At 41.1% G+C, this 22,941-nt stretch overlaps 1 protein-coding gene across 3 annotated transcripts in view; it reads right to left on the bottom strand.

The window, feature by feature from the left end:
• Positions 1–1,283: 1,283 nt before the first annotated feature.
• neurl1aa (neuralized E3 ubiquitin protein ligase 1Aa) overlaps positions 1,284–22,941 on the bottom strand; it is a 232,215-nt gene continuing 210,557 nt past the window's right edge. For 2 of the 3 annotated variants that reach the window (XR_009650549.1, XR_009650550.1), the window contains exons 5-7: positions 9,352–9,504; positions 1,775–6,665; positions 1,284–1,385 (exon numbers count right to left, since the gene is read on the bottom strand). Coding sequence is in view for 1 of the 3 variants with exons in the window: in XM_060898796.1 (XP_060754779.1) it covers positions 6,424–6,665; positions 9,352–9,504 (395 nt within the window). In the remaining 2 variants the exon portion in view is untranslated. Of the gene's footprint in view, positions 1,386–1,692; positions 6,666–9,351; positions 9,505–22,941 lie in introns of those variants that run through there. The other variant, XM_060898796.1, reaches the window with a different exon arrangement.

Below are 22,941 nucleotides of genomic sequence, written 5' to 3'. Positions count from 1 at the left end.
TTGATTTCCACGCCCATGTTAATTTAAAAAAAAAACGCCCTTCATCAATATCGTCCCTGATAAGTGGCCGTGACATGATCCATCCATCTGCATGTCGAGCTAAACTATGAGAATGCTCGACGTTTCATCATTTAGTCTAGAGGAACCCTATTTTATGTTTACCCCTAAAGAGGGTGTATCATGACATCATCAGTCCATCTCCAGCTGTGAAATTTATGGCTAAAAGCACTCTTAAGGCAAAATGATTTGCTGAAATCCTTCGCTTTGTCCTCCATAAGTCAGTCTCTTCACTTGTCCTCATTCGAAACATTTCATCCTTAACCTTTGCATGTACAGGATCATGTAACTACATGCAATGAAATAAGCATGTGCTCAAAATGTCTGCAGCCTTGTGCTTCCACGCTGCCCTCGAGGAGCTATTATCCTGCAACATGTCGTATTCGGCCTTGAATAAAGGGGTACTTGGTGAATTATGGATTGCCCCCGCAAACGAAATAGCCTTGTCTGACAAATGATCTTTTCATTGTTTAACATCTCAAGGCTGTGTTTCTGCTCCCAAGACTCTCGTCTCCATGGCAATTGCATGTGCTGAGTGCTTCAAGAAGCTGCTTTCAACACTTGAATGGCAAAACTGACAACAGAGCTGTGCGTCTGCAGCGACCGGAGCTTTGATCGCGGCATCCTGATTTGGACGAATTAAAAAAATAAGAGCATTTCGCTGTTTCTCCTTCCAATTCAATTCTAAAGAGATGTTTTAGTGAAAGTGTGGTGTGGATTATTACAGTAAGTCATGTAATTTACCAATTTAGCTACCTGGCTGCTGGCATTCAACCTTTCAAATGATTCAACTGGTTCTTTAAGGTGTTTTTTTTTTACATACTCTTACCACAGACACGAACCTGCTAAATACAGTGAGACCAACAACCATTTCATACATTTTGACAACAGTGTTAAATGAATAATAATTATTTCAATTTTATATTATAAGGTCTGGGGCGGCACGGTGGTGTAGTGGTTAGCGCTGTCGCCTCACAGCAAGAAGGTCCTGGGTTCGAGCCCCGGGGCCGGCGAGGGCCTTTCTGTGTGGAGTTTGCATGTTCTCCCCGTGTCCACGTGGGTTTCCTCCGGGTGCTCCGGTTTCCCCCACAGTCCAAAGACATGCAGGTTAGGTTAACTGGTGGCTCTAAATTGACCGTAGGTGTGAATGTGAGTGTGAATGGTTGTCTGTGTCTATGTGTCAGCCCTGTGATGACCTGGCGACTTGTCCAGGGTGTACCCCGCCTTTCGCCCGTAGTCAGCTGGGATAGGCTCCAGCTTGCCTGCGACCCTGTAGAAGGATAAAGCGGCTACAGATAATGAGATGAGATTATAAGGTCTAATATAACCTTATCATGGCGGCACGGTGGTGTAGTGGTTAGCGCTGTCGCCTCACAGCAAGAAGGTCCTGGGTTCGAGCCCCGGGGCCGGCGAGGGCCTTTCTGTGTGGAGTTTGCATGTTCTCCCCGTGTCCGCGTGGGTTTCCTCCGGGTGCTCCGGTTTCCCCCACAGTCCAAAGACATGCAGGTTAGGTTAACTGGTGACTCTAAATTGACCGTAGGTGTGAATGTGAGTGTGAATGGTTGTCTGTGTCTATGTGTCAGCCCTGTGATGACCTGGCGACTTGTCCAGGGTGTACCCCGCCTTTCGCCCGTAGTCAGCTGGGATAGGCTCCAGCTTGCCTGCGACCCTGTAGAAGGATAAAGCGGCTAGAGATGATGAGATGAGATGAGATAACCTTATCATTTACTGTGTGCAGTCATAACTACCATGTAATCGTTCCAAACTGATGTAGACGTGGACTCTGGATTTAAGAACTCTAAGAATTTCCAATTTCAAAAATCCTATATAAAAGGCAAACTTTAAAAAAAAAAAAAAAACCCTGCATTGTGTTTGATTATCTGTGGTGGCACGGAAAACCCTTCATTGTGATATTTTCTTCTCTGTGTTATTCTGAACAAATCTACTTATTTACAAAAGTGGAAAAGGAAAGATAGCTTTTCATTCCGACTACAGCGCAACAGCATCACGGACATTCTGACAGTCAGTATCCGATTCCAAACAGAATCGATTAGGGTTATGTCCATTTCACTATAAAACTATCCTGCAACGTATTCAAAGCATGACATTTACAGTAGATAGTAACCCTGAGTTCACTGTAAAAGTGTTGCTTCAAGAGCTGTCAATCCAGGCCACGTGCATTTCTGCATGGCCTACCTTATGTTACATTACATTACATTACAGACGTCCTTATCCTTGCTCAAGGGCACTTCAGCCATTTAGATGAATTTACATTCCTAGCCTTTTTTTCCACTCTAACATTTAATAATTAATGGAACAATTCTAGAGAGCTACCATAATCCCTCTACTATTAACGACGCCCACCTCTCAGTCAAACCAATGGGATTCATCCCCCTTGGTGTTTGTCCTGTTTTGTCGCATTACAAGCTGAAATTAAAATGGATTTTTGGAGGGTTAGCACCATTTGATTTATACAACATGTCGACCACTTTAAAGGTGAAAACTGTTTTTTTTTTTTTTTTTTAATGTGACACAAACAATAATTAAAATGAGCACCCCCTTTCGTATGAAACCCCTAAATAAGAGCTGGTGCAACCAATTCACTTCATAAGTCACATAATTAGTTGATTAAGATCCACCTGTGTGCAAAGTGTCACATGATCTGTCACAAGATGTCTGTATAAATCAAGCTGTTCTGGAAGGACCCTGACTCTGCAACACTACTAAGCAAGCAACATGAGAACCAAGGAGCCTCCAAACAGGTCAGAGACAAAGTTGTGGAGAAATATAGATCAGGGTTGGGTTATAAAAAATATCCCAAACTTTGAATATCCCATGGAGCACCATTAAATCCATTATAGCAAAATGGAAAGAATATGGCACCACTACAAACCTGACAAGAGAAGGCCACCCACCAAAACTCACAGACCAGGCAAGGAGGGCATTAATCAGAGACGCAACAAAGACACCAAAGATAACACTGAAGGAGCTGCAAAGATCCACAGCGGAGATGGGAGTATCTGTCCAGAGGACCACTTTAAGCCATACACTCCACAGAGCGGGGCTTTATGGAAGAGTGGCCAGAAAAAAGCCATTGCTTAAGAAAACATATCTGGAGTTTGCCCAACAGCATGGAAGAAGATTCTCTGGTCAGATGAGACTAGGACTACGTTCAGACTGCACCCTGAAACGACCCATATCCGATTTTTTTGCCCATATGCGACCTGTATCCGATTTGTTATTGACAATCTGAACGACACAGATCCGATTTTTTCACATGCAACCCAGGCCGCTTGGATATGTGGTCCTAAATCCGATGCATATCCGATATTTTCACATGTGACTGCAGTCTGACTGGACAGGTCGCATTCATGCGACCTACATGTCAACAAGAGGCAAACGTCACTATTCTGCGTTGGCTAATCCCGCCTCTTTGGTGGAAAACAACAACGTTTGTACAGTTTTCAGAATTTAAATAGACTTTTATAGAATTGATCAAGCTAATCTGGGCTTAATTTGAGGGGGAGCAAGCCGGAGCGCGCTCCGGAACCTCGGACGTTGGCTCCGGCAGCTATTTACACTGGATCCGGTGATAGCAAACTGCACTGGTGTTTCTGCACCTTGAGCCAGCTATGAGAGAAGTTACAGAATTCAGCTGGCTATAAACAATCTAAACAAATATTTATAAAAATGTAGAAAAAGTTTATTAATATGACGAAATAAATATATGCAAATTATTAAGCCTGAATTAAGAGTTTGGTAATACAGCAGCCGTATCCCAAATGACTGCCTACTGAAGCTCGAGTGCACTATATAGAGTTTAAAAATCCATTACTTCCTAGTAACATGTAGTGCACTTATATAGAAATTAGAGAGACATTTAGGAGTCAACCCTCGTTACCAGGCTACACGTTTTCATTTCAGTTCAGAAACAAAAACACACACGAGACCTCACACTTTAACACTAACCAGATAATTAAACAAACAAACAAAAAAGAAATCATTAAACATGAAGAGTGCGCCTTTTTTTGGTTTACGTATTACGTAGATGTGCTTATTACGTGTCAATTTGCGCATGCGGGACACTTTTGGGTCGTTTTCCGTTCATATTGGAGATCGCATACAAGTCTCATATAATTGGTAATGTGACCGGCCTAACAAAAAAAATCGTATTTCACAACAAATCGGATATGGGTCGTTTCAGGTTGCAGTCTGAACGTAGTGTAAAACTGAACTTTTTGGCCATCATGGGAAATACCATGTGTGGTGCAAACCCAACACCCTGAGAACGCCATTCCTACAGTGAAGCATGGTGGTGGCAGCATCATGCTGTGGGGATGTTTTTCATCTGCAGGGACAGGAAAGCTGAAGGAAAGATGGATGGCACTAAATACAGGGCAGTTCTGGAGGAAAACCTGTTTGAGTCGGCCAGAGATTTGAGACTTGGACGAAGGTTCACATTCCAGCAGGACAATGACCGTAAACATACTGCTAAAGCTACACTGGAGTGGTTTAAAGAGAAACATGTAAATGTCTTGGAATGGCCTAATCAAAGCCCAGACCTCAATCCAATTGAGAATCTGTGGCATAACTTGAAGATTGCTGTACACCAACGCAACCCATCTAACTTGAAGGAGTTGGAGCAGTGTTGCCTTGAGGAATGGGCAAAAATCCCAGTGGCTAGATGTGCTAAGCTAATAGAGACATACCCCAAGAGACTTGCAGCTGTAATTGCAGCAAAAGGTGGCTCTACGAAGTATTGACTTTGGGGGGTGAATACCTATGCACACTCCAGATTTCTGTTTTTTCATCTTAATTATTGTTTGTGTCACAATAAAACAACAATTTTCACCTTTAAAGTGGTAGGCATGTTGTGTAAATCAAATGGTGCTAACCCCCCAAAAATCCATTTTAATTCTAGACAAATGACTCATTGCCTCCTTGGGTTAGGGTTCGGGTTAAAGTGGCTCATTAGCTTCTGTGATTTAGCTTCTGCAGGAAGATATCCAAACAGATTAGAAAGCAAATAAAAACATTTCCATGTCATTTTGGTGAAATATATTAATGGTTTCTAAAAAACAAAACAAAACAAAAAGTTGATTCTGAACCTGATTTTTGACCAGAACTCACAGCCACAGTGATAACTGCTGGGGTTTCCCAAAACCACCACACGTATCAAACCTCCACAGGAAACATCAGCAGAGCAACCAGCTTATTTGCCACTTACAAAAAAATATCTTTGACTTTCTAATAATGCTGTTATAACGTGTGGTCCTGTTAACAGTACATTATTTAAGTACACTAGTATAACATCATCATAATAGTCGCGTGACAGACATCGCTGGTAGCTAAGTGTAGCTAACTCCATGTCGCTACTTAGAAGCTGTAATTTTGCCTATTTCACACTTATGCTTAGCTTAAAAATGCCATAATACTCGATTTATTTCAAATTTATCCCACTCAGATCTTATTTAAACACCTGATAAAGTAAGCCATGATTAACAGGAGTTCAAATAATCAGGCACGTCCGTAATACACCAGCAGCACCAGCTTCTCACGTGGAATTTCTGTGTGTTTCAGCAGGGAACCGAGGATTCACATTACATTGCTTAACACAGCATTGTACTGTCATCAGTGCTTGAAGGTCCTTTCATCAATTCAGTACATCAACACTGACTTCAAAGCACGTAGCATTAGCAAGTTATTCAGAATAGTAGCTTAAGCATTAACTCTGAGAGCACGAGGCTTGGGGCATACTGTACATGTGTGTTTGTTTTCTCTCTCACTTAATGTCAGCTGTACACAGACAGAAACTGGGACACTGAAACATCGAACATGAATCTGACAGAAAAGTGAGTTTTTAAGGGCAGCCAACAGGTTGAAGGAAAAAAAAAAAGATCCATTTTTGTATCTTTCATACGGTCAATACGGTTTCCAGCTTTCCACTTCTGCAAACAGACGAGACTCTTCCAGTCTCTTATGGCTCAAAAAGAGTTGAAAGTGTTGAAAATAAGATGGAGATATTAACATTTCAGACATTAATGTCTCCTGGAACTTCCTGATTTGCTTGAGGCTATTTACAGATTCGCATCTCCTGTGGAGAGCTTTAGTCAGAAGCCTCCTTTCCTGAGCAGCGTCACGACTGGTTACCATAGCAACAAAGCCTTGCTCATGAAACTGTAAGAGACCTTTTTGCGGATGGATGCTTGAGCCTTTAAAGGTTCAAATTCATCACCATGGGAACCATGAAAGGCCATGAAGTATGTCCCTGAACCAGAAACCTCTTTCCCATATGTAAGGGTCTCATTATGTGTCTTTTGTTTTAGCCCTCCTGGGCCATCGCATGGTGGATTACAGAAGTGGCTTCTATGTGCTCCGGTAGGTCTTTATAATGTCTTTAATAGCCCTCCTGCAGATCGGACAGCAGGCGTTGGCCATCTTTTTGAGGCGCAGGCCGCAGCTGTAGCACAGGCACATGTGACCACACGCATAGATAACCGTGTCCACTGCGTTCTCGTAGCAGATGGAGCACTCATCCAGCCAGGAGCTGGAGGATGATGGGAAGGTGGGGGACTTGGAGAGGTGGATGGGTGAGCTTGGGCTTGTTCCTTTAAAGGTGGAAGAAAAAAAAAAAGGAAATTATTTACAACTAAAAAAAAAAAAAAATCACAGTATTGACTAAACATCCTATCACTAAAAAATGCCTCTTTTAATTCTCAAATCTGACTGGTCTGAAGTTGCTGATTAATTTTCTATAACAGCAGCTCTAACAGTAGTGCAGGCTATAATTTAAAACAGGTTTATATTCATGTGTTTGTTCTGATACATTTTTGTCTATAGTAACAACTCATTCACTGGATTCACATGGATATACAATAAATGTAAAAATGTGCTGTTATTTAACAAAAGAAAATGTATAAGTAGGCGTATCAGACGCTCGTTGGCCGTGCTGTGAAAATTGTGCATGCAGACGCTCATCTAAGTTTCCAAATCTGTCATTGCTTAACTCTTGAATGTTTTCTATTGTAAATAGTATCATTAAAAAGCTTATAATTTCTGCTTTCCAGAGAAATTCATCTCGTTAAGGATCTGTTCAGTGCTTTGGGAGTAACGGCAGGTTGAAGTTGGTACAACAGAGTGCACTCTTTGCTCGCGGGATGTCAGGAAACTGCCGGTGATTTTTGAGTCACAGGAAAGCACTCAGACTCTCTCTCTCTCGATCAGTTTCTGACTGGATTACTTGTGAATATCAATCAGATAACTTTTATAGGGATGTTCTCTCACTCTCACTGTTTCTGATGAAGTATTCAGCAAAATTTTCCATCTGCTAGTTTTGATGTTATGCTTCACCGGAGACTTTGAAGTGAGTTTTCATAGCTTTACCTACTTATTTTTTTTCAAATAAAACTGATTCCTGTACATAACTAGAATATAACTGTAGTTGTTTTGATGAACAATATTGAGATCTTAGTAGTCAGGATGATATTTAAAAAACCGGAAGTCAGAAACGCGAGTGTTAATTTCAATTCAATTTACTGGAAAGGTTTATTGGATGTGACTCACATAGTTTTTTTTGAGGTTAGCCTTGAAAGCTGTGAATATTATCATTTATAGTCTTTAATGTAAACACTAGTAGGCCCTACTTTTGAGAAACACAAAGGCCTACAGAGCACAAAGAGGGTATTAGAAATAATCTTTTATTACTTTTTATTGAATGTACCAATTTAACATTTTAACTAATTAGCATAATAATTAGCATTGTTTTTACTAATTTTTCAAACTTTGTATTCAGTATAAAACCATCTATGTGCCTGCCAATTTCCATGTAAATATCTTGGAAAAAAAAAGTTATAAAGAAAAAACATTTGATCTCATTGGTTAATGAGGCCTATTTTGGACCATGCGATCCTCATACAGAATATTACGGCAGTTTTCTAAAAAATTAAGCTGTTTTTTTTTTTTCATTTTTGATTTGTAATATCTCAGGAAAGGATAAACATATTTTAATTCTGTAAAGAAGTATGCTGTTCCGAATTCAATTCTGTGAAACCAGTTTCAAGCAACTTGGATTGAATTTAAATTTTCACCTGATATATGCCTAATATAATCATCGAAGGAGATGTTTATTTAAACTTCATAGAGTCTCAAGTGTGAGCATTTTGTAACAGTCAGTTTTCCATCAAAGGAAAGTCTTCAGAACAGAGGGGTCTTTCCAGTTTTGTCTTATTAACTTCAAGAAATAGATAAAGAGAAGCCAGTGACTCTCTATATGACTGTTCATCACGGCTATAATGTCATAACAGGAACCAAGTTGTTTTGCTGACTTTCCACAACATTGAGTGTGAAATAAGAGGATGTGTGGATAAAGAGCATGTTGTGGCATTAAAAAATTGTAATCATTGGCAAAATGTTGTGGAATAAAAGGAATAAAACACTTTGGGATGTGCTGTTATTGGAACTCTTCATGTTATATCACATGGCTATCATATGCCATGGATTATTTTCCTATGACACACACACACACTATGTCATGTTTTATTCCTGACACAAACAAGAAGACCGAGTCATCTATATCCCCCACCCTGTATACTAACTATATACCAAGTTTCAAGATATTATTTGTCACATTTTTCAAGTTGTGCTGCAGGAAACCAACCCTACCTCTTTACACTGACCTCAGCAGCCCATGGCATAAACCCACCGGACCTTTGGTCCAGGGGAGCTAAAAATTAAAATTTCTCACATTTCTTAGTATCAAAAGGCACGTATACATTACTTAATCAACACATATACCAACTTTCAAGACCGTACCACTCATAGTTCTCAAGTTCTGCTCCGGAAACAAAACCTACCCTTAAGACCAACCTGAGAGACTAAGTCTGAAATTGTTTCCATGGAAACATGAAAAATTTTAATTTCTCAAATTTCTGAGTATGAAAAGGCACATCTACATCACCTTGTTAACATGTACACCAAGTTTCAAATCCGTATCATGAATAGTTTTGGATATATGCTCCAGAAACGAACATTGCTCTTAGAAACTAAGTCAAAATCTATTTTTTATGTAAAAATTTGAAAAATGCTCTCTTTCAAAAATCCAAAATAGCAAAAGGCACCAGTTCACATGTTGCCTGATATGTATACAAAGTTTTATGAAGATATCTTCAGTAGTTTTAAAGATATGGCTCGGAAACGAAAACGTGACTGGATGGATGGATGGACGGAACCAGTTTCTATATCCCCCGCTCAAACTTCATTTGGGCGGGGTATAACTAGCACAGATCGCACACTTGCCTGTGATGGAGGTGCAGAACGCTCCAGAGCAGCCTGCGTTTATCGTTGGCTCTGAGCTGCCACTGCACAGTCCTGCTCCCAGAGAGTGAGGTGAGGAAGAAGAGGGTGAGCTCGGGCTGGATGGGCCTTGAGTATCGCTTGGGTGGATAGAGCCTGAAACACGTGTAAAGACACAGGAAAAGTTGTTAATTCTGGCATTTCATTGACTTGCCTGCTTCTGCAACTGACAAAAATAATGAATGCAATTCATAGCTTTAATCCACAGATTGGAGTCGAACAAGGGAAGAAGCTGAACTGCATGATGTGCGATCATTGGCTGATATTTAGTTGCTGCCCAAGGTGACCAAGATGGCATTGCATTGTGATTAAGCAAGACATGCACTCAACTGGAATGTGCTGAGCTCGCATAACTCTGAGAGTTTTGTTTTGGCAGGGAGAGTCCAGCGCCCAGTGCGGTTTATAAATTGTCCTGAAGTGAGGCTGGAATCTGAATATGACACCTCTGCAGGGAGGCGTGCTATCATTAACACTTTAGTCAGACAGGATGGCCAACTCATTCCACTATCAAGGCAATATTTCAAGTAAAGTGAGTGAGTTGCTTGAGGAACACTAAGCAGGTAAACAAAGCAGATGACTGTCAAAAAGTTTCAATGTTGTACTACTACTACTAATACTCATAATATAAGCCAGTTACTTTCAGAAAGTACAAAATTTTCCGATATAGAGCAGCAGCTACAATTATCGACACCTTTTCAATTTACCAATAAATAACAATTTTAGGGCGGCACGGTGGTGTAGTGGTTAGCGCTGTCGCCTCACAGCAAGAAGGTCCTGGGTTCGAGCCCCGGGGCCGGCGAGGGCCTTTCTGTGCGGAGTTTGCATGTTCTCCCCGTGTCCGCGTGGGTTTCCTCCGGGTGCTCCAGTTTCCCCCACAGTCCAAAGACATGCAGGTTAGGTTAACTGGTGACTCTAAATTGACCGTAGGTGTGAATGTGAGTGTGAATGGTTGTCTGTGTCTATGTGTCAGCCCTGTGATGACCTGGCGACTTGTCCAGGGTGTACCCCGCCTTTCGCCCGTAGTCAGCTGGGATAGGCTCCAGCTTGCCTGCGACCCTGTAGAAGGATAAAGCGGCTAGAGATAATGAGATGAGATGAGATAACAATTTTACAAAGGTGAGTTTCAGTTACAACAGTTATTATTGGTTAATTAATCAACTGAAAGACCCTCCTCGCCCTTTGACCTTGTCATCTGATGACACAGCTCGTTACCCGAGATGGAATTTTTTTAGCACGACCAGCAAGTTGAAGAAAACCCGGACGTTATCATCGCATGGTGGAAAGATCATGGACACATTTTTACTCATCAAATTCACCGATATTTCATGATCTCCTTGTCGAAACCTACTTTGTTTCTTACTCTTTCATTTGACAGTCGCCATTTTGTATCTAAACGTGTGTTTGAGAAGTCACGTAATGTTTCGATAATAGTGATTACTTTCACCGGTGTCCACCATTATCAACACCCTGTGGAATTAAGTGACATTTACAACTGTTACGTCTCGATCTTTGTGTGACATTGTTGAAGTAGATGAAGTACTTTAAAAAATAAAAGTGCTGTGATTTATAATCATTTTTTTCTGATTCATAACAGAATGGAATGTTTATAGAGTATTTGTAATCTGATTGCAATAAATAGAATTAGACCAGAATTAAATTCCTAGCATATAAAAAATTACATGCTTGAAATATTCAGATTTTTCTACTCCATTCGGAAATTTTTTTTTGCAGTTTGTTGTAAATATCTACCACGTAATACAATATCACTAGACATTTTATATTTTGGTTCGAGGAATGACGTGCGACCTTTGACCTGGATTTTCATGTGGTTACAATGTCAATTCCCTGTTGACATTTGCTGGTAAACTACAAAACTAGAAATTAATACGAACAACAATGAATGAATAACAAAATGTGATCTATGAAAATACTTAGAAAGTAGGTAGAAAATGGAGCAAAAAGATTTTCTGACACGTTAAACACTATCAGTTCATTTGTTTGCAAACATTAGAATTACTTCCTCGTTTACGTCAGCACCGACATCGATACATTTATATAAAAGATATTTTGTATTAAATATAAGTCTATGTAAAACAAATTTTAAATAAAAACGATGTTTTGTTAATACTACATATCAATATATATAATATATATATAAAATAAATAATCATCTGGGTGCCGATAATTGGACAAAGGTGTCAATACTTGTGGAACAGTGTCATGTGAACAGATACCCTAAGTAATCAGGAATCAACTCATTTTTTTTTCCAGTGGAAGTTTGAGTAACTATTCATGCACAATTTACGTATCGAAAGTCTTTTCTCCTTTTGCAACGGCCAGAAGATCGGTATCGATAACTGTAGCCGACGTGCTAGTGTAACAGAATACAAGTAAATCTATTTTGAATTGAGGTTGTATGGAAAAATCCCTGTGTATAGCCATATCTATAAAAACAACAGGGTCATAAATATGGATTTACAGTACGTGTTCCACTGACGTCTACCAGTATCAGATACCTAGAATGCGAGGTCCCACAAGAATCTATATGAGGCCCAGTGAAAGTGTGGCCTAAGCGCACACATGTTGCAGACTGCATGCAAGTCCTGCTGCTTTTGTGGAGCTCACCACAGAGCTGGGTGTTCAACAGGGTAAGACTGAAACAAAGAGTGATCCGCCATGACATCTGGCATGCCATTGCACTGTTTCATCATTACACACAACCAGCCGTTTTAAATCCTCCCGTGAGTCATCAGCAACTGCATCGAGACTGCAGGAGCCTGGATGTATCCACACCATCTCCATCAGATTAACAACAGGCACGAATGCTGGCTGAGGGAGAAAGTGAGAGAAACCTCCAGGAAAATGTAAAGACAGCTGCCTGATTCCAGAGACCTTTGTTATGTGTATAATGAGAACTCTGTTGCTCCATGGCCGCAAACCTGAACTACATACAAACGACACAGTTCTTTTCAGGAACATACTGTGTATATTTGGATGGTTTTGAATGGTTTCAGTGCCCCAACTGTAAGAGCTGAATCGTTGCTTCACCATTGGTGATATCACTATCAAAAGTCAATTGTTAGAGTATTACATCATGAACATTCATGTGTAATTTGATTCAGAAACATTACAAAAAAAAAAAAGACAGCACCATTCTTACTACATTCATCATTCAGACTGAATTTATACCAAATTTAAAGGTGACATACAGTATTATACCCATTTCCCACAAGTCAACACAGTTCCTTGAGGTCTTAAGGAAATATTTGTGATATGTTTTGGTCAAAATACCACAAGGATAAAACACCACAGCTCCCTTCACACTCTGTCTAAACAGCCCTGTTCAAAACGACCGATTTGATTGAGCACCTGTTTCTTTAAATGATGATGAGCCACTGTTCACTCCACCCCCTCTTCCGCCAGCCAATCAGGTACCACTTTCCTCATGAATATTCATTCGCAAAGGCAGTTCTCAAGCCACGAGCGGAGATACTCAGATGAAGTGCTGGTATTATTCTCATGAGCTCCACTTGTTACATAGAAAGTGGAGCCAAATCTAAACGTCTTATTGACGGACGTTTTCTGAAATAGGCAGCTCAAAAGAAACTGACTCGGTGTGTTATTTCGGGGTTCGTGGGTTGGTAGGAAGTCGATATCCAAATGTATGTGCACAAGGACTGAAAAAGTGAGTTTTTCATAATATCTCATCTCATCTCATCTCATCTCATTATCTCTAGCTGCTTTATCCTGTTCTACAGGGTCGCAGGCGAGCTGGAGCCTATCCCAGCTGACTACGGGCGAAAGGCGGGGTACACCCTGGACAAGTCGCCAGGTCATCACAGGGCTGACACATAGACACAGACAACCATTCACACTCACATTCACACCTACGGTCAATTTAGAGTCACCAGTTAACCTAACCTGCATGTCTTTGGACTGTGGGGGAAACCGGAGCACCCGGAGGAAACCCACGCGGACACGGGGAGAACATGCAAACTCCGCACAGAAAGGCCCTCGCCGGCCACGGGGCTCGAACCCGGACCTTCTTGCTGTGAGGCAACAATGCTAACCACTACACCACCGTGCCGCCCGTTTTTCATAATATGCCCCCTTTAATGTTTGAGAGCAGCTACATAGCTAGTACATGCTTAGTAAGATGTATGGGTTTTAGATGATGGTTTTAAGCTAGATGGTGAGATAAACCAAGATGCTGAAATGAGGGCAATGGAAGTATGTATTGCAGATATCCATAGGTGAATGATGAGTATAGGCTTAGCTAGCGAGCTGTGCAGCCGTGTTTTACCGTACACGGCCAATTCTCAAAAAACACGGCCATAAATCCCCAAACACGGCCACAGGTAACCCAGGCTGACGATTTGTATAAGATGTATGTACTGTATACAAATTAATATAAAAAAATAAATAAACGATTGTCCAAATTTCACAAATAAAGCTTAGATTGCAAGAAAACAAGTGTACTTACTGTTTCATGCACATATTTGGTTATTTTAAGCGTATTTTAGCCATTTTTTTGGCGTACCCCATACTCTTCTGTTACCTAAAAAGACAGAGGCTTGGAGACTCCAGCGAACCACTACACCAAGTCACTCTGCTTCCACTTGATTTTTTTGACTAAGGCCCACTTTACACGGGGACGGTATAAAACAAAAACGCAAAAGTCCGTTTTCGTTTTCACTTTTTTCCGCGTCTACATGACCGTTTTCATGGAGGAAATCTGCGTCTATACGGTGACGCATAAATGTCTCCGCTATGTCTGCACGCATGCGCAACATCTTCCGTCTTGTCTGATCTGCACATCTGCGCCGCTGTTCTGTCAAGTTATCCTACCAAGCCTACTACACATGCGCGAAATCCAGGAGGGTAGGAAAATTTAACAGTAGTTTTGTCCCACCGATCAGCTGGGCTGATAGAAAATCGGTGAGAATTTCACGCATTTGCCGATTTTTATGTTTTGTGTGTATTGGTCGAGTCTTTGGCCGAGTCAAATAATTTGTAATGACTTGTTTTAAATAATAAAACGGTCTGTATGAGAACTTGCTAGGATAACTTTACAGAACACCGGTCCGGCTGAGGTACTGTAGTGCTCGAGGGAGGAGCAGGAGCAAACCGAAACTCTTTTAATCTGCCTTTATTAAGTAACACTCACTCTTGTTTCGGTGAAGAAGAGAAAAGGCAGTGTCCATCTCAGCAAAATAAATCCGTTCGGCTGCTAGTTTTGTTTTCAGTCTCGGGTTTATGGTTTCACGAGCGGCTTGAATAGGCGGCGCGCGCGTGCGTGTGTGTGTGTGTAACTTGGCGACACCAAACTGAGGAGCTCCAGCCGGGCGGGTGAGCAGGAAAACACATCTACTGCATTAAAACACAGAGCAGCTTGAAGGTCCGTTGGATCGATGTAATCAGACATGCTCTTACTTTTTTACTTACTTTCTTACTTCCCGGGCTGGCATGTGCAGTATATGACATATGTATGACGTAAACGCGTACCCGACGTGAGCAGATCCGAGCAGAGTTTGGCGTATTGGGTAGTTTAGACGGATATGCAACGGGGGCCGTTTTTAACTTATCCACTTTGGAAGGCGTTTTCAATTTTATCCGTTTTTCAGCCTCGGAAACGCCGTCCCCGTGTAAACGAAAGGCACTTCTGATAAAATATTTAGTCGTTTTTACCCAACAGCGTCCTCGTGTAAACGGGCCCTAAGGATATCCATACAAAATATCTTTTAACTAATAGTATAAATTTCACCGTTTAATTACGAAAAGCAACAGGCTAAACTTCTTGCCACGGAAAATCTGGACAGAAACGAGTACGTTACGCCACAGGAAACCCGAAACCAAACGTTATCTTGAAGCTGATTAGACCGTTACGAACAATAGATAATTCAAACACTCTTACTATAGGGGAGTACCGAGGGCAAAAGTAGTCCGACAAATCAAAGGTATACAGTACATACATACATCTTATACAAATCGTCAGCCTGGGTTACCTGTGATACAGCCTATAAATTTTATACTAACCCGTGCTAACCAAAATTTTGTGAAAATTTGTTCTTTTGTGAAGTAATTTTGTGCATTTCTGTGGACATTTTTGTCGACGGTCAGCAGTTTCCCGGGGCGTACCCGGCGCATGCTTTCCATATATGGAAATTAAATCAAGAAAATCAAATTTACCGCCAAAAATGTACCGTCCTTATTGGTCAGACTTCGAAACGAGGCTTGAATGGAAGCAAAATACTACAAGTTTTGAGAGCTTCGCCGACGAAGCTCGGCAGGTTTAGAATGAGTAGGTCATGTATTTAGATAAATATCTTCACGAGGTTTTTTATCATAGAAGCATGATAAACATACTGACAGAAACTTTATACTTTACACTTTCCTATGTGCCCACTGCCAAATAATATTATCGTTCTTAAATTACCTAAATTAGATGAAACATAAAACTTGTCACCTTTCTCAGTCCCACCGGACTCGGCGTGCTCAGAACCCACTTCTGCGTTCATAAAAGACTGTTCCCATGGTAACAGCATGATAATCACTTTCACTCTTTTGGTTTCACTTAGTTTCTCTTTCGCCAAGATTTACATCATCTTGGCGAAAGTACTTTCATAAACTACCATTATTATTGAATTTTTTGTATTGTTTACAGTATTTACATTTCAAGTAACTAGTAACTACAGGAAACTTTCCTTTGTAACTTAATTTCACTTATTTTTAACTCCTGTTTATTGCACTTTTTAACAGAATCAAAATGATTCCTAATATTTTGTGATAGAACATTTGTATTATGCATATTTCATAAAATCAAAACTTGTTAAAGGTCTCTATTATTTTCAGTTGTATATATTTCATAATATTAATCTTCAGAGTCGGCTGAATCTCATGTGTTATCTTTGTTGCATATACAGTGGTAAAGATATATTCTGTGTAATAGGACTCGATTGCAGCAATTTGCATTTTGTTTTGTGTCTTAAGTGCACTAGAAATTATAATTTAAGGTTTCTGCTTTTATTTCAGGAATTTGTAGAAGATTTTATTGAAAATTACAGTGATTTGTAAAGTTCTGGTTAATGAATAAGAAACTAAATTTAAACTTTGATATAACATTTTATTAAGTTGGTAAATAAAATTAGTGTTAAATGCCTAATAAAATATAATTCACACTTAATATTAGTGCTTTCTTTCATTTCTTTTTAAGGCTTAATTGCAGCTCCAGAAGTCACCAGATTGCACCAAAAAAGATGAAATTTTCAAACTTTGCCCCCCAGTCGCGACCAAGTTACACTCCCTACTTTCAGAAAAACACTCCCAACCTTCCCAATCCTGGCTAAGCCCCTGATGATTAGTGACAGGCTCTTATTAAATGATGACAAAACCGAAGTGTTTTTGATTGGGTCTAAACACTTAACTAATCTGAACTGTAGTTTGCACATCAGTAATAACAATATTCCGCAAGAGTTTGACTCCCCACTCGCATCTGTATTGCCATATAGTAGTAGGTACCATTTTAATGATGGTCTTTGGTATGATCTGACCACAAGTAGAACTCGCGATCTCCCGGTCAAGAGGTGGACACGCTAACCACTAGGCCAACTCACGGTAACTCTCGCAGTTATTAAACTCTCGCGGTTACCAGAGGACTAGCCCCCCACTGTAACCCTAGCTGTATAGAGGATGTGCAGTCACGTGACCCGTCCGTGTTTACTCCGCCATATTGGACGGCTTCAGGATTGTTTACCTTGCGCGAGCGTAATGGATCCAGGGAGTAATCCCCCAAAAAATTCGGAAAATACCCCATCTACATCGCGTGATAACTTGTCTAAGTTTGTTCAGCATCTTGAAGGTGACGTGAGGCAGCGTTACGTGGAAAAGTGTTCCAGGTTGGGGACTGCAGATCCGTACAACTTGCTGCAATCCTTGTTCAGGGAAATTCGGAGCTGCGGTGCCGGCGATTTGCCCGATCTGGCCTACCACGACATTTACAATTTTCTTGTTAATCGTGAATCGTGTTACACTGGCAAAGCCCTCAAAGCTTACAAGAGCCTGGAAGCTTATAAATATTGTGTTGCGGGATGGATATCCCAACTATACCTCTGGAAGGTTCCGAAGAAGGATGTCTACTTGATAACCTCACGGGTAAGTGGCATTAAGACGTTTATCATAAAGAGACTATGCAGGACGTTTTATCGTAAGAATGTTCAAAATCTAAACTCAGTTCCAGATAATGACAGGGTTGTAAATATGTATGTTTTTGTCTGGAAAAAAAATCACAAATCACCGACTATGCAGTTATCATTCAATCCGAAAATCAACTTAACAGATGTACTAGGAGTATTGAATTAGAAGATTACACCTACCTGATATGAAGTGTTCACTACAAATTCGGCTGGTAGAACTGGGGTACCAGTTTTCTCTTCGCACAGCGGACACCCATTTTGCGCGTCTCTCCGCGTCTGCGGGGAATCTATAAAATGACAGGCCCTCCTTTTGGCCCTGTCTATTGGTACAACCAAATGCTGAACAAGATATAACCATTCTCGAAAGATCTACTCCCACACACTTGATAATTAGAACGGGTTCGTCTAAGTTCTATGCGCGGCCATGCCGTCCAAGATGGCAGATAAACAAATATCACGTGACCTCGTGACGTCACGTGCACGCTCTCTATAGGCGAGAGGCCGAGGGCTATCGAAATGGAGATTGGCGCCGCACCCATACGCCTTAACGAGTTGGTTAGTACTGGGACAGGAGACTGCCTGGGAAGACCAGATTCTGGCGTGAGAGGGACTTTGACTTTGAATAACAATATTAGTCCTGTTACCAGTGTGCGGAATTTAGGTGTCTGGTTTGATGACAAAATGTCCACATCAATGCATATTACAAAGGTATGTGGCACTTGCATAGTACTAAGAGAATTAAGAAGTATTTGTCTTGGGAAAGTCTGTGTACACTTGTCAATGCTTTCATTACATCTCATCTTGATTACTGTAATAGTTTAATGTATGGGCTTTCGAATGTACAAATCGCTAAGCTACAGCACGTTCAAAATGCAGCTGCAAGACTGATCATGAACATACCTAAGTATTCTCACATAACTCCAACACTTTATGAACACCACTGGCCGCCGCTTATGCATAGAATTTCTTTTAAGATTCTTGTTCTTAGTTTTAAAGCTATCAATGGACTGGCTCCATCATATCTTAATGATCTAATTAGTATCAAGCAAAAGAGCTCATAATGTTTATGGTCTAATATTAGCTTATTGTTAGAAGCTCCTTGGGAGATCAAGAGTAAAATGCAGAGTGTTCAGTCCTTTACTTCTACTGCCCCAACCAGTGTTGTAGTTGAGTCACTAAACCTCGAGTCCGAGTCCAGTCTTGAGCCCCCAGTGTTCAAGCTCGAGTCAAGTCCAAGTCATTAAAGAAAATTTCGAGTCGAGTCCAACAGTCAGAGCGTTTACATGCACATAGAGAAAATCGAATTTCTGCCGTAGCTCGACTGAAATCGAAGTTCTAAATGCCATGGAAACACCTTAGCTCGGCTGAAATCGAACCGAACTGGATTTCTCGTAATCGAGCTACGCGACCTAGATTATGCGATTGTAGCCGAGCTACTTAGTGCATGTAAACCCTATCGAGCTACGTAGTCGAGCTACTTACTTCAGCACTGCCCCTTCCGGAAGTGACGAGTGACGAGACCACAAGCGGGAAACACGACAGCCTCGGTCGGCATGACACTTCACCTTAGCCGCCACGTTATTAGGAACACTTGTGTCTGGGCATGTACGCACCCATTTCCAATTAGTTGGCAAGCATGTTAGCAGGCTAACAGTTAATATGTTCATCATTACAGATCAACTTCAACTTCGTGGCCATTTTATTAGGAACACTTCTGTTCGTACATGCAAACACTCTTCTTGTGAACACGGAACTGATAACTTTGTTTATTTATTTATTTTTTATTGAATCAAATGCACATTATACAAAGGGTACAAGAAAATAAAACAGTATTGTTATAATTACGCCAGGGGATATGGATATATATATATATATATATATATATATATATATATATATATATATATAAAAAGCCTATACAGATAAAAGAGTAATCATAAAAAGACGTTATACAATACAAAAATAGTTTCCGTTCTAACAGTCTTTTCATTAGTGCTGGTAGAAATTGCAGATCTATAATGTTTCACATCTGTACCAAATTCAATGAAGTTAGGTTTTTTGTCTTGAAATTTACATTTATGAATGTAGTATTTGCATAAAAATAACAAAAGATTAGTCAAATAATATTGAGAGCCCACATACTCCTTTTCATGAAAACCAAACAAGACATTTTCCCACTTTAATGCAAAGTCTGAATGAATGGAGTCTATTGCCATGTACACACGTAGCCGGGTATTTTTAAAACCGAACATTCCCCCCCCCCCCCCCCCCCCCCCGTTTATAAAAATGTTTTATCCACACCACCTCGTCTTCGAAAAAAATCCCTTCCACACATAACCGAACATCTGCGTTTTCAATCACATTCATAAGCATTCCAAACCTGTAGATGGTTATTTCCCCAAATCCTACCCCCTAATCACATCGCCTGTGCTCTTGGAGCAGTAGTTGGGCTTCTAAAATTAAGCACCTGCACAATAATTAACGCTTTCAAGGCACTACTCCGATCCATTACTCTTTAGCTAGCCGCACACTACGCCGAGTTTCAGCGTACCGAGCCAACTGAAGTCGCGAGTCAGGCGTAAAGACTAGTTTTCGATGGTACCGACTCATCTCACAGCCGATTCGAAAAACTAATCGGGAGCCAGACTGATCGGCGAGAGTCGCTAGCAATAGCCAATCATATCTTTCGCATATAACACATGACATCATTAAACACAATTTCTAGCGCGAGAAATACGTGTTGGTAGCACCTAATGCAGGTATATACTGTAATTCCATAGGCTGAAGCTTTATCCATAGACACAGTGGGCTGGAAAGCCACTCTGCTCAAGTTGTGTGGCTGAATTCCAAATCGCTTTAACTCCCCTATATAAGTGCACTATTTAAGGTTGGAAATAATAGCTCATGCAGCCTAGATAGTGCGCTACATATTCCATGTTGTGTCACTTGTAATTCAGCCTGTAGCATCTTCAAGTGTTGGATTTAACAGTAACTATATCCAATAGCCAATCACAAAGCTATTAAGTTGTCACGTGTCGCTTCAATCGCGACTGCACTCGTCAACAGTCGGGGGATATGTGCGTGCCCTGTCGGGAGTCGGCTCTGAAATGAGTCGGTTCGGTACCGCGTGGATCGCCGTAGTGTGCGGCTAGCTTAAGTCCATGCTTAATCTGGCTTCTGCAGTAAACAAAGGTCGCACGTTTGACGTCAGGGCAGATTTGTTGTAATTTTTTTGGCGCAGATTGTGACGTTCTAAAACGCAAAACTCCGGTTATCTCTGTCTACACGAAAAGGCATACACGGAGTTTTCAAAAATCTTCACTTTGCCCGGAGTTTTTTTAAATATTCGTTTTTGATGTGTTTTCATGTGGATGACAGGCCAAAACGTAGAAAAATATCTTCGATTTAGCAGATACCCGGCTACGTGTGGACGGGGTCTATGATGACACGAGCACGCTTACTCCACAAAAGTTTTGAATAAGGGCAAAGCCAAAATAAATGAGTGATAGTTTCTCTTTCAGCCCCACAAAAAGAACAATTTATATTAATATCTTTTTTGAATTTCTGTAAATAAAAATTCGTTGGATAAAATCTATGTAGCAACTTAAAGGATATTTCTTTAACTTTGTTGGTTAAAAAGAATTTTTTAGGCAATAGCCAAACTTTTTTCCACCAGATGTCCCCCACCTACTTGGACCAGTGTGACAGACAAGAAGGAGTAGTAATGTGATAACTTTGTTTATACTCTTGAATAGCTCTTCTTCATGACGACAACCGAAAGTGTACCAACACGATGGGGCGTGTAGCGCCACCTGTGGCTCGGGTGCACAATGTACCTCACACAATAGCTCGATTTCCTTGTGTGCATGTAGGATTGGATTTCTCTGGCACCCCTGCTGGGACCCTTAGCTCGATTACCGACAGTAGCTCGATTTGGATGTGCATGTAAACGCACTGATTGATCCGAGTCAAGTCTGAGCCCATGTTTACATTAGACCGTATCAGCGGATCATCAGATTAACGTTTTTAAAACGATTAGTGTGCACATAGCAACACCAATACACGATTTGCGTGCACACAGCAACACCAATACACGGATACACTCGGCTCCGCAGGCATCCTGCGCTCCAAATCACTCCGCCCTGAACAGCGAGTGCCCTCTGGAGGGTGCGCACTCCGGCCCTGCGCAGCTCACAGAGCACGCGAGTGAAGTGCACAAGCTGTGATTCGGGACTGAGCCGCTGTGTGTGTGATCCCAGCGCATATCACTTACTACTTGCAAGTGGAAGGATGGCAAGCCTAAAGACAATCATAACTACACAATGGGCAGTATTTGCATCAGTATTTGCAGTATTTTCATACTTTTATGAAGGTGGATGTCACAGTGACGTTGTCCAATGACGACGCCAGCTAGAGCTCAGCACAGCGTATCCGCGTATTCTCAATGTTTACACAGCACCGGACCAGACACGATCTGGATTGAATACGTGGACGCTGGCGGATTCCCGTTTCCCGGCGTTTCCAGGCGGTTTAATGTAAACGGACAGTGCATCCGCGAAGAAAACGAGACAGATACGGCCTAATGTAAACTTGGCCTGAGAACAAGACTCCAACTGCACCATTTGACAGTGGCTGTTGCTGCCTTTATGTGAAAGCGTCTCTGCTACTGTGTTGGATTAACGTTCCTGCTCGACTGCCCCATTTTAGTTAATAGGCTACAGATAAAAAGCTCATTCATCGCTCAGCAAGCCCCGCCCACTATCAACAGGGCAAATAACATGAGAGAGGGTTAACACTAGCTAGTTCATCGCTCAGCAAGCAAGCCCCGCTATCAACAGGACAATGAACACAGCGTGTCACTTACTTCTCTGGGTGGAGTCTTACCAAACGACGATTGAAGTTCGAGGTTGTCCCCGTTGTCTCCTCGATAGTTCTTCTACATATGGAAAACATAGCAGTGCATTTTTTCCCACTGCACGAGAAATCTGTATAAGCAAAGCGGACAATCCTAGGGCTTCTCTCCAGGCGTTTTAGCGCCGTTAACGTTAGTTTGTTCCTGAACATGACATATGAACAGGTGAATGTGCGTTTTCTTGCATGAAATTAGTATAAAAATTAATGTAGATATAAATATCTTATGCCAAATTATTAGGGCATGTTACAAAAAAATAAAGAAAAATCTGAGTCCTCATCTCCAACTTACAAGTCCAAATGCAGTTAATGTGCGAGTCCAAGTCCGAGTCATCAGTGCTCAAGTCCAAGTCAAGCCCTGAGTCCTTAAAATTAGGGCACGAGTCCTGGACTCGAGTACTACAAGCCTGGCACCAATGTTATGGAACAG

The sequence above is a fragment of the Neoarius graeffei genome, chromosome 18 (assembly GCF_027579695.1).
Source record: "Neoarius graeffei isolate fNeoGra1 chromosome 18, fNeoGra1.pri, whole genome shotgun sequence".
Lineage (NCBI taxonomy): Eukaryota > Metazoa > Chordata > Actinopteri > Siluriformes > Ariidae > Neoarius > Neoarius graeffei.
This window is presented reverse-complemented; position numbering and strand designations above follow the sequence as displayed.